This window comes from Apium graveolens, chromosome 2, assembly GCF_009905375.1.
Source record: "Apium graveolens cultivar Ventura chromosome 2, ASM990537v1, whole genome shotgun sequence".
NCBI lineage: Eukaryota > Viridiplantae > Streptophyta > Magnoliopsida > Apiales > Apiaceae > Apium > Apium graveolens.
In genome coordinates, this window is record NC_133648.1 from 105,239,227 (window position 1) to 105,252,681 (window position 13,455).

The 13,455-nt window shown below is 34.7% G+C and overlaps 1 protein-coding gene across 1 annotated transcript; it reads right to left on the minus strand.

Annotated features, from left to right (window-relative positions):
* Positions 1-7,538: 7,538 nt before the first annotated feature.
* Positions 7,539-8,198, minus strand: LOC141691961 (uncharacterized). Its single transcript, XM_074496709.1, has 2 exons — positions 8,108-8,198; positions 7,539-7,942 (listed from the first exon to the last, which is right to left on the minus strand). Exons 1-2 carry the CDS (start codon positions 8,196-8,198, stop codon positions 7,539-7,541), a joined length of 495 nt encoding a protein of 164 aa, XP_074352810.1.
* Between the last annotated feature and the right edge of the window lie 5,257 nt (positions 8,199-13,455).

The following is a 13,455-nucleotide window of genomic DNA, read 5'->3' on the forward strand; positions in this document are numbered from 1 at the left end:
TGTTATTATCATGAAAAGCATGGCATTTGTACGGGAGATAGTAAAATAATATTTTCGCAACACAACAGTATATGGAGTTGGGTTTATAAAATTTTCTGGGTACTTTGAAGTGGAGGATGCTCTAGGGTCCGCTCATAAATCTATAAGTATAAACAACTTCATTTCGTTAGATCCTGTTTGTATATATAGCTTTTTGTACATACGTGATACTTTATTAATCGTCCCCGTAACTCACTTTAATCTTATTATCCCATTAAGTACAAGTAATCTTTATATTCTCTTTCTTTTCTAAATCCCTTATGTCCGTTAAGGCCTTTTACATTTCGACCATCGGCTCCCCTCGCAATTCCTAAGGGTTTCTATTCGCGCGGTGTCGGCTCCGACATTTTTATAAAATTGAAAAATCCATATTTTTACTTGAAATTTTTATAGAAGTTAAAAACTCTATTTCTTAATCTCTGTAAAAAATTCATGATTTTGAATATTCTTAAGTCGATCATTTTTATTTCAAAAGTTCGTAATTCGTAGCAGTTTTTATCGCGTAAATCACTTTTACTAAAACGGTCATAACTTTTGATCCGTAAATCGAAATTAAGTGATTCAAGTGCCTAAAAAATCCTCATAACATTATCTATCATATCAGGTCTTACTTTCCAATAAACTACAGTTTATACATTCGGTAAAGTTTGCAGAAAACTTATATTGTGTTTTGTTCATTTTAACGAGGTTATGATTACGATCCGAGTTTTGTTTACATTCTAAATCATTATTCAACCATCAACAATCACCATATCATTATCCGAACACTAACGCCTCTCAGTAAAATCATGGTCTTGAGGCAACAAACATCAACCTTAATACTAACTAACTAAACGTCAAGAAAATAGCAAAATAACTACTAAAACTAGGTTTGTAGCTAAGATCTCAAAGTTTCTTGAAACTTAAACCTTAAACAAAGTTCGGTCAAGGATTTATACCTTTCTTGAAAGCTTTTGATGTGTTATTCTTGATGGTGGAGTCTTGGGGATGCTTGGTTGAGTTTAAGAAACCTAGATCCTGCCATAAAAATTCAAGAAACCAAGAAGAGTTACTATTCATCATCACTTTCTTGAATTTATTTCACCAATAAAATCTTAATAAAATGCTCTCAAAAATTTATCTTACCTTATTTTAGGATGTAGGAAGCTTAGGATTTAATTGTGGAATTTTTCCATGGCTAGAAGTTGATGTTTTGAATTTGATTTCTTGTTTCTTCTTGTTTTTGCCGAATGGGAATGAGAGAGAGGGGGGGAGAAGAGAAATTTTCTTTATTGCTTGGATGCTTCTTGTTCAAATAATGATATATGATCTTGTATATATCATCCTACTACAAAGAAATCTATCAAAATCTTGCTAGCTTTCCTATTTTCCAAGCTATAAACTAGCTTAGGTACCTTGGTTACTATTCCACCACTATTCACTAGCTAGGTCATTATGTGCTATTAGCTAGGTTACTATTTGTTTATTAACCATGATTAGTTTCTTACTCTAGTTAGCTTTTATGGTTAGCTTGGCTTGATACGTTTATTTGTTCGCTTACGCATTCGCTCGGTCGCTTATTCGTTTTCATAATAAACCTTCGTAAATGGTTCACGGGTAAATCATTTCTTATACGTCCTTTACGTTTTGAAGTCTTGTACTCGGGTTTAAATTTGTAGGATTTTAGATTTCTAATTATATTGTAATTCTCGTAATCCTTGACGGTTCATAGATCCGGTCATTTTTTAAAGTTCATTTTCTTAGAAAACCAATAGCGTTTACATACACTTATTTGGTACGTATAATCATGTTATCGACTCGGAAAATAAATTTCTCATGCACAACATAGGTGGGCTAAAAAGTTTTCCCTGATGGTCAGGGTTACTATTCATCAAGAGTTTTACAAAGTCTCAAAATTTCGAGTTATTACAATCAACCACCTCTGTATCTTCTCAATAAGATACAGTTGTAAACAAGGGATTTAAACAGACTCTAGTGGCACCTTCTGAACAAGTTGTCACTATTGAATAAAGCATTCTCTCAAATGTACCATGTAATGAGTCTGCACCCTCTCTTGAGCACTATCAAGAGAGTGAAAGAAGTAATGTGACGGGTACACACACTGAGGGCACATCTCTTTAAACTCCCCCATCCACTCAGGGGGAGTTTCCAACACTCAGACCTAAACTCACAACTCTGATATCTAAAATTTCTTCTTCATTTAATGAAGGACTTGAATCAATTTATCAAGGCCTCTCAACATCAAGTGACACAGTTTTTGAAACTGTGATCACCACTCAGAACCAATCTCTAGATGATGAGAGGCTACATGCTGAGGTGTACCTTGATGACACCATCACATCCATAGGGGTTTCATCAGTTTTTACTCAAGACCCTGTGGCTAAAGTTTCCAATACACCTTCATGTGCACAATAGTCTTCATAGACTGATAGGTTTGAGGGTATTACTCTTAAAGGGGAGCTACTCAAATCCTCTCCAATTCAATTGGAGGTTTCTCATGCAGAAACAACTCCCCTCAAAACCATAACTGAAATTGCCTTGACAATTGAAGCTAGGAGTCCAATTGCCAATTATCCAGCTATTGGGGAGGCAAGGACAATAGCACATTCAAATTTTAGTTCTTTGCAAGAAAAAACAAGGGTTTGAGGCCATGGTACATGATAGTAACCTGGTCAACTCCCCTCCAATTCCAATGGAGGTTCACTTTCCAAGTGAACAACACATTGTCACAACCATAATTTCAACTGTGAGTTCAACTATGCTCCAGTTCCATCCACCTCAACCTCCACCCAAATAGACACACACCAACTCTCCACATATGCACAACCCTCTCACCTCATTTTTTAATGGCTTCAAGATACACAGGCTCAACCCCAAACTATAGATGAGATGCTTAGAGATCAAATAAAGGGGTTTGCCAATATTGCTGAACAACTCCTCACATTTGACATGACAAACCAGTACTATCAAGCAATTCTCCTAAGCTACAAGGAGAAAGTTGAACAACAATAGGATAAGATAGCCAATGATGATGGGCAAGATGTTGTGTGGATGTCTGGCTCTCTAAAAACTTTTCAATAAATATGGAGGAAGCACTTTATAGGTTTAGGGAGGGGTACATCACCATTCCGGCTAGCAATGTGAAAGTGCTCACTCCACAAGAGGTCTATGATGCCATTACAGAAGTCTACAAAGCTTAACTCAAAGCCTTCAATTTCATTGGCAAAGCTGTAGAAAAGACACTGGATGGTCATCAAGGTGAAGTCAATGAGCTAGTTAATAAGAGCATTGATGCACTAATGCCTGCTATCAGTGACATGAAGACCAAGTACATCAAGTTATCTGACAAACTTCAAGCTTTAACTCTAACTTTTGTTGAAGAAAGTGTCAAGAAGCTCAAGGAATCATTCATTACACTTCATAATGTGATCCAACAATAAATCATAAACAATAATGACACCAAGGTCAAGTTGGATCAATTATACAAGGCCAAATATGAACTCTCAGCTTTGATGATGGAAGAAATCAGGAATGTTGTGCAAAACACTTTGGGTACACCTCTCTTTACAAGTTCACAGACTGTTCCTTCCATATCTTCAACTCTTCAAGTTCAAGCACTATAAAATCAAATCAATGAACTTAAAGCTTCAAATGAATCTTTCACATCCCAAGTCTCTCAACTCACCTCCTTGATTCAGAGTCAACAAAAGGATATAAAGTCCCTAATTGACTCCCAAAAGTATTTTTAAATGTAGAAAAATGTGTCACTGGAAGGTATCATGGGTGCTTTGAAGGTCTCTTTTCAGGAAACTCCACAGATAGTAAGAGCCCAGATCCCTCATCAAGTCACCTTGCCTGCTACCATGCCTAAGGGGGAGATGATGAAGCCCAAGCTAAAATCATGCCAAAGTGAAGATGATATTGGGATTCAAAGACTCAAGATGGAAGCTGAAGGCCCTTATCCTGACAAAGAGTTTGTTGAGTTTCTTGAAGGCCTGAGAGTCTCCCTCGGCTTAAATCACTTCACCTACAAGAAGTCTGTGAACAATAACATCAATTTCTTGAGAGTGGTCCCGGTGACAAGAAACAACTTCAAAGAAAAGAGAGTTGTTGTGAATGTAAATGACTCTGGTGTTGATAGGTGAATGTAGGTCTCTCTCTCTCATTTCAAAAATCAAGAAGGGACTCAAAACTGGATATCTTCATCAACAAAGTAAATGTGATGAATCCACATGACACTCTTTTGCTTCATGAACTAAAGAATGGTCAACTAGGAGCTTTTCTCGAAGCCTGCCTATAACCAAGAAAGGAGTGGCTTACATTTTCCCCAATACCAAAAGATACAAACACTTTCAACTACCAAAGCACTGTGCATGGGCAATAAGAAGCTGATGATGATCATAGAGACTGAGTTCAAGTCTAAAAAGAATACAACTCATGAGAATGTGGAGATGATTAAGAATTTTGGTAGATATTTGAAGAATGCAGACAAAATGCTAAAAAATACAGATAAATGAAAAAGATGATGACTTGGATGATGATGAGCAAAAGAAAGGTGAACACAAATCTTTTGGCTCAAATCTAAGTAAGTCTAGAAAAAGTAATGAGAGTCATAAGGATGCTAAGTCTAGCAAGGATAGTCTGAAAAAGGGAAATGATTGAGGAAAGATAGGAGATGGAAAAGACTTCAAGAAAAACTAGTAACCAAAATATCTAAAACTTTGCCAACCTCAACTCAAACACCTAGCCAAATACAAACTCATAATATTCAAACCTAAAGACTAAGTACCTGTACAAACCAACTTCCAACTTTCTACTCAAAATTCCTATTACATTAAATCAAACTTCCTTAAAGAAACTCTTCAAACCTTTTTCATTCAAATCTCCAACTAAAACTCATGTCAAGTCTACTGGGAGAAAAGCAAAGTAAATTAAAGTTAAAGCTATTATACTTTGGAACTATTTTAATCAGAGTAATTTTCTACCTATCTCATTAAACATACCAGATGATGACTACCACAAACAGCTAGCTGAAGAAATAGTCAAAGTATGTGTTGAATTTTTGGGAGAAGTGAAAATTTACTTTAAGGATGACACTTTTAACTTGCTAAATAAAGAAGTTATTGAGAATTACTCAACTGTAGAGCTTGAAAGGGTAATCAGTTTGATGAATACAAAGGATATTTTTACAAGGATGAGGAAGGATGAGTTAGCTGAAATGTTGAGAGAGAGAGGAATGAAAGATATACAAGAGAAAAGGCTGAGAGGGAAGCAAATGAGATTAAATATGCCAAGGAAATTGAGATGTTTGAGCAAAGGTCTGATGAGCTAAAGGCTAAAGGATTTAGAATAGTTTCTCTAATGGTGTGTTTCTGCATTTCAAGACTCATAATATTATCAATGTACAGAATACAACATCTTGACAGTTACCGTCTAAATGAATGGCTCAAACTGGTGGAAGCTCTAAGAGGAACTGAAATTATTGAAGAACTTAAGTGTCTTGTCAGACTCAAAGATTTGATTAGAGAACAACCAGGTTATGAGAAATTCAAATGATCATGTAAATTCAACTATGTATGTAACTACAAGATTGTATTAAATTTGTACTTTGTAAATTTATCAATTTTATTTTTAATTTTAGCTAGGGGTTAGTCTTGTTATCAGACATGAATTTATGACAAGTAATCTTCTCATAAATTGGGGGAGATTGTTGTGAAAAATATGCATGTACATAACAAGGTTAAGTCATCCTGACAACCCTAAAAATAAGTTATATGATAATTCCATTGTATTCTGCAATTATATTTCTTGAGTCTGTAAAAATGCTAAGTAGATTAGACTGGAGGATTTTTCTATGAACAGCCATCAAGCTAAGGAATAAACTCTGGAAGAAGATCAATATTGATCATGCTTCAAAGAGTAGAAGCTTGGAGTAATATTGTTCTAGGAAAAATATTCTATGTCAGATATTAACAAGTCACAGATCAAGGAATATAGAGAAGTATGTCAAGAAGTATAAAATGGCTTGTAGAGAAGTCCCATGAGATATCGGCAAGTCTAAATATAGAGAAATGGAGATATCAACAAGTTAAAAAATCCATGTAGAGAACTGGAGATATGGACAAGTCAAGAAATCCATGCAGAGAACTAGAGATATCGACAAGTCAAAATCATATGTAGAGAACTGAAGATATCGACAAGTTAAAAGCTTATGTAGAGAACTAGAGATATCGATAAGTCATTTATATTTATAGAGAATTCGAGATCTCGACAAGTCAAAAGCCTATATAGAGAACTAGAGATATTGATAAGTCATTTTACTTATCAATATGTGACATCTCTACATAATAAAAGAGATCTCGACAAACAACCCTAGAATTCAGAGTGTAGACAACTTGAAGATCCAAGATTATCAATTAAAAAATAATTCTATCATTGAATTGAAAAGCCTACAAATGCATCTTGAAAAATACAAGATCAAGGGCCAAGATGAACTGAACAAAGAAGGGTCATAGACCTAGTAGATTCTGCATAGATATGCTATACTACATTAGAAATAGAAATAGAAAAATGAGCTTTAGAAAATATGTTAGTCTATTTTATTACAAGTCTTGTAAATCGTGCATGTTGATCTATAAAACATGTCATGGGTCCTTTGTTTAGATGTAACAAACATATCTAGAAAATCTTGTAATTCTCTCAAGAGAAGTGGCTGAGTTCTTATTTTCAAGAACATAAATTTATAGTGAGACATATTTGATTTAATACAAATCAAGTGAGTTTTTGATAAAATTGCTTGCGTGTTTACATTAGTCATTTATCACTACAATTTCATCTAGTTATTTAGTTCCACAAGCCAAAAACACTTACAGTAAAATCAAGAAAGCAAGAAAACACATTCACCCCCCCTCTCTATGTTGCACTTCATACCTAACACTTCTCTCTTAATAAAAAGCTTAGTGAAGTAGTTGCGAGCAATTTTACACATACCAACATGATCCTCACATCTGACACCATGATCATCGAATAAGAACTCAATCTTATTTATTTTCTTCCATGCCATAACAGAAGCGTGGAAATGTTTAATATTGTCATCACCTTTACTAAGCCAGAAATTTTTTGGCTCGGTGTTAACAATAGACTTCTTCCTGGAGCAAAAGTGTATTAGGTTTACCTCTTTCACTTAGATACTTCTTCATATTATGATCATCTTCATGATCCACCAGATTATTCAAATTTGATTTAAGCATCTTAACCTTTTTCCTGAACTAATGAAAAATGACCTCCCCCAACTGGCCATCATAGAAGTAATCTCAATAATTTTAGGCATGAGATGGTAATAGGGATACCATTCCAAATTGCAGACACCTCTAACACCAGGTTTGGCTTCTTCAACCAAATATTTTTAAAATGGAACTTGAACTTCTTCCTTGAAATATGAACATTTAAAAACTTCAATAACACTGGTTCATAATTTAAAACTGAATAGTGCAACAATCCTAGTTATACAGAAGGAAATTAACCCACCAACTGGCATTAGCAAAATAATGATCAAGTTTTTCTATAACCCAATCATTCGTCCTTCTACCACGCTTCCATATGAATTTACCACCATTTAGAGTAAACTCTGATAACTGGCACTCCTCCAACATATTACGAAAAACCATCAAAGAAACACTGGGGGTGGTTAATCCTTCCTTTCCTATTAATGGAAAATAAAGATCTTTAAAGTCTCCCCATATGCACCAAGTTATAGATGATATTCTCTCCAGTCTAAGAATAATGTCCCAAGACTCCCTTCGTTGTGTACGTTCTAGGTAACCATAGTAACATGAGAGACGCCATGATGCAATATTGTTCTCCAGAAACTCCATGTCAATGTGATGATTAGAATATCTAGACACTTGACAATATCATAACGCTTTTAAAGCACATCAAAACATTCACTTTTCTCCATTCTATCTACTGAATAGCAAGGATCAAAACAAAATTTAACCCTAAGTTCCTCATTTATTGATGTTCTTCTCAGTCAAGAATTGCCCTACAAGACATGACTCGATTCGATTACATTCTTTCTCGACTCCTTCATCAAAAGCCAACTCCCCGTTCTTCTCATTTTCAATATTCATATTAGCCATCTGCATTTCTATATCATCCATATTTGACATGATGACAAAAAAATTCTTATAATCTTATTGATAAAAATGAGAGAAACATTCAGAACTCTCACGAGATAGTGAATTTACATCATTTTTTCAATGTACAACTTTTGGATGGCTAATCATTAATTTAGTAGCTTATCAAAATTTTGCTAAAAACTTAATTGTATATTAGAAAAAAATTACTATAATGCCCATTAATTAATATTGAATAATGGTTTTAGGTCCATAATACAACTGTAGAGGGGGTGAATACAGTTTATGCAATCAATTCGATAAAACTCAACAGAATCAAAAGTTTTTATATTAATCAGATAAAAACTGTTACAAAAGTACTCTCTCAAAGGATGAACAATTATCCTTGAGAGCTGCTAGGTTATATCAATTCATAACACCTACATTGTAAACTTAATTTGTGCTTATATAGTGCACAGTTACACAATCAACAGGGAATCCTATTCTAATACAATAAGGAAACCTAATACATATCCATGTATGATTGCTTCTATTAAGTAAATTCCTTCACCGCCTTGAATTCTACAATCCCTTTCCTTCTTTGATATCTACTGATTTGACTAAATATTAATCGTTAAATGTTGATCATCAAATACTGATAGACAAGTATTAATGACGTCACCTTCAGTAAATCCTGATATCAAATACTGATAGTAAACTCTTATAGTTTATATACTGATATCATCAATTTCTTCTAACAATCTCTCCCAACTTGTGCATTATGTAATTATGTACAAGTTCTAATTGATAATATCAAAACTATCTAAATGCATAAATCAAATATATACAATCTTACAATCAGCGGTTATCAAACTTTAACTTCATTCTTGAACTCTAACATAATCTCCAGCTTCTTCAAGGAACTTCTTCAATAGATTTTCTTCCATAACATCCAAGTACCATTGCATCCTCTATTTGATATCTTTAAGCTCATCTATAGGTTCATCATTTTGGTAGATGGCTGCCCTGAGGTCATGTAGCTTTGAATTTCCAAGTGATAGATCATCCAGTTCCTGAAATCCAATTGTCTTTCCATCAGGATTAAAAGTAAAAACTTATCTTTCCATAAAAATAATAACTTTAGCTCCTCCGGTAAGCATATCAACAACATATTATGTTTCATCAATGTAATTTAGAATGTAGTTGACTTGTAAGTCATCCCTTTCTGCTTCAACCATATTAAGTTCTTCAAAAATGCAGACCATCTGGCAGTTACAGAGTTGTTTACCTTAAGAATTGTAGTAATAAATTCCAACTCCTGTCATGGTTTATCTTTTATTTGCTCTTGTTTCAACGTCAACCTCCTACCAGACTCCTAGAAAATTTATCATCTTTTCTCCAATAAAATCAATAATAATTTGTACTGATATGATCTTCTGCAAGTCTTCAAGCATCACATTGTCTCCAATATATGTCGTATTTTCATGCTTCCTTAGAATCAAAGCATCAGCTATAAATGGATCAATACTTAACCTACCCAAACCACTTGTGATTCCAGGTCTTCTAGAATGAGAACTCCCACTGTAAATCTTCCTTAATGTTTCAGAGGAATCTCTTCTAGGTGTAGGCTTCTTGCTTGAATTGGGTTTGAAGTATCAACAACTTGAGTAGTATCAGAGGTTGTGACTGGTTGAACATCAGTATTTGTTTCTTTATTAACTTGAGCAGTGTTAGAGGTTAATTTCAGTTTATCATCCCAATCAGCTCTATAAATCTTTCTTCTTTTATGAGCTTGACTAACTTCTTCTTCTTCATCTCTTTCTTCAGTATCAAAAGCTTGAGCTACTGTATAGACCGGATCTATCAGTATTTGAGGTTTGGATACTTTAGATACCGATTTCTTCTTAACAGTTTAGCTTTAGGCTTTGGCTTGGACTTCTCTCCCATCTTCTCTTTCCCCTTATGTCTCATTTCAGCATTTAAGATTGCTTGGGACCTGAGAGGTCTTTCAGCATCTGCATAACTCACCTCCCTTTTGACTACCCCTTTGGTTGGTCAATTTGAAGGATCATCTTCATAAGGTGATTGAGAGATAGCAGCATTATTATTTGCTGTCCTCATGGATTTGAATTCTTCCTCCAACTGCCTAAGTTGTTCAAGATCAACTCCAAGATTTTCTTTCTCAAAGATTCTTATACTCACCTCAGAATCAAATGCTTCAATCTTTGCGTCCTTATAGAAAAGAGTTGTCTTTTTACCTTTAACTCTCAGAGTTTGAAGATACTGACTTGCTTCTGCACCAGCTTCTATCTCCAGAATGCCTTGGTCATCATCAGCATTTGTGACTTTCAGAGGTTGTTGAGTTGTAGTAGTCGTAGTCAGTTATTTAGATTGTACTCTCCTTTCACACCTCCTACATCCTCCATCTTGTATAGATTGATACTTAGTGGCTTTTGATGAACCACTGGTCCCAACTAGCTCTTCACCTCTCCCAACTAGCTCTTCCCCTTACTTCCTCCATCAGGATTTTCATCATCAACATCTTTCAATGTTACTTGCTTGCATTTAGATTTATTATTTTTCTCCCCCTTTTGGCATTATCATCAAGCAGAAGGGAAAGAATCAGCTCCATTGAAGTTTATACCTCAGTTAGTTGCCCATACATTATCTTTTGATTTTCCTCCAATCTAGCCTGATTGGCTTCAATTTAAGTTTGTATGTCAATAATAGGTGCAATCTGCTTCTGAATTTCCGTACCAATAGTCATCTTTGTAGGAATAAAAGAATCTCTGATATGATTGATTTGAGAAGTAGTAGATTCTTGAGTTATATGTAAAGATCTGACCAAAAGAGTAGATGCTTTGAGATGATGTAGCACATCAGGATTCTGAATGGTCTTTTCAGTTGTATCTAAATGAGTAACAGCATAGTCCTTGGATATAGGATATTCAACATCCTTCCATTTTACATTCCAGACCTCATCAAAGAAATCCTGTTTGTTCTTGGCATCTAGCTCCTTCAACTTCTATTACCTCACATGAGTGGGCATATCTTCAGGGAAGAATAGTTCATCTAGATTCTCCCCGGTATCTAGAATAACATTAAGATTTGAATATTCGATCTCTTCACCATTATTAGATTCTGTCCCATGAACAGATCCTTTATCAGCAACTGGTTCTTGAACTATTGTTAGTCCTTTAACAATATAACAAGAATTACATAAGGAGGGTTGAATGGAATTCTTGAAACTTTTTTTTTAAAATAAAAATGTTCTCACTCGAATATATATATAAGTGTGAATTGATTAGCACAATGCGGAATAGTTACTTAAATGAATCAAAACACAAGTAATTAAAAACAGGAGTTTTTAAAAACTTTCTGGTGGATTTGAATGATTCCACCAGAGATATATAATATATATCGAGAGAACCCTGTGTGCAAAATGCTCACAGCTACTTACAATAATTGAACAACTAAGAATGCAGAGAAATGCTAAGGATTCTGCTTACAAATGTTTCTCTGCTTGTTTCTCAGATTCGATAGTTCCTTAGTTGCTACTTCTTGTATATATTACCAAGATTACAAAGTAATGAGGCAGGATAATAAAACAAAACTATCTAGTCTATTACAATGCTACTTTATTACTCTATTCCATCATATTTGAATATCTTCATAATAGCATGGAAATGGCAATGCTTCTTTGTTCTCGAAAACCCAGTTGAATAGGCTACCACATTCCATTTGCATCCACTCGACGCATGTGACTGTGTTGTCACTGTCAACAGATATTTGAATTCTTTATCCGTCGGGTTATTGATAATCCGTCGGGTTGTTGATCATCCGTCGGGTTGTTGATCATCCGTCGAGTTCATTGTTGTTTATCCGTCGGATAGCAAACAGGCACTTGACTTCATTTCACTTATGCAGAATTACAAGACATCATCTATGTACAATTAATCAACCTATTCTGCATATCTAACTAAAGTCAATATGACTTAAGTACTACTACAGATTCTAGACAATGTGAATGCAGAAATGTGCTACAGACTTATTGTTACATAAGCTACTCACTCGATGGATAATAAGACATCATCCGTCGGGACTATATTGAGTCATTCGTCGAGACTATAAACCTTATCCGTCGAGTGCTACATAATTTCACTAAGTAAAATCTACCAAGATATTTTATTCATGAAATCATCAAGTACACAACATATACACAACAATCTCCCCCAATTTATGTCTACTGGAATTGTAGCCATAAATTAAGAGACACTTGATGGTAATAAAACATCTTAAAAATACAACTTTAAAAGAAAGTAGATATTACTGAAAAGTGCTTCAATTAACAAAATGTACAAAGTTTTGCTCACAGTTATTTTCAAGATGCTCTTCTAGCCTGAGCAGATTTGTCTAGTTCCTTGAAGGTCTGGATCTCTTTCCAAGCTTTCTGTTATTTTTCTCAATCTGATTTTGGAGCTGCCAGTGGAATTCCAGTTCATCAGATTCTGAGAGATTTAACTTTCCTTGCATTTCCAAAAGAGTCTCATTGCTGGAGATGCTCAATTGGTCTTCTAATCCGAAAAATCTTCTCACTCCTTTGTTATCCATGAACTCCATCAGCCAATAGGGCCTTAGATGCACTCTTCTCCCTGTGTAGGGGATAATTAGAGTCTTTGGGAGTGCATCTTTAGGTCTAACACTCCTTAGTTCTTTAATCTTCTTCAGTACCAATCTTCTTGCAGTAATATTGAACCCAAAGTTCTTCTTGAAGGATGAATAAACTTTAATCAGTACAGCTTGGCTTTCTTGAAGGATCCTGTGAAGTGGCCACTGAATCTCCTTTCCTCATTTGTACTTGAACACTAACCTTTCAGGTAGGTTTCTGTATGCATCAATTCCTCTCACTTTATCTAGTTCATCTAGATAGAGGTTTAGATCAGAAAATTCTTTGATGTCACACAAGTACATGTAATTTCCCTTACTGACTTTAGATTGAGCTTTGACTAGAGGTTTGGATTTGAGAGGTGACAGCTTCACTTTCTTGACTGCTCTTGACTTTGTTCTCTTTGGCTTGTTAAGGATTGGCAAATAGTAGTCAGGAATTGGTATGTTCTCCCATTCTACTGGTTCATCCTTAGGCACAATAGGTTCACCATGGATGTTCCTATTGAAAGGAATATGTCCTAAGTCCAATCATGTATTAGGATTTAGGAATAACTTTTTATGTAATCTATTTTGATTTCATTGATATTAATAAAAGACTTGTTTTGTTTTTATTACGGGCTCTATCTATTTAAGT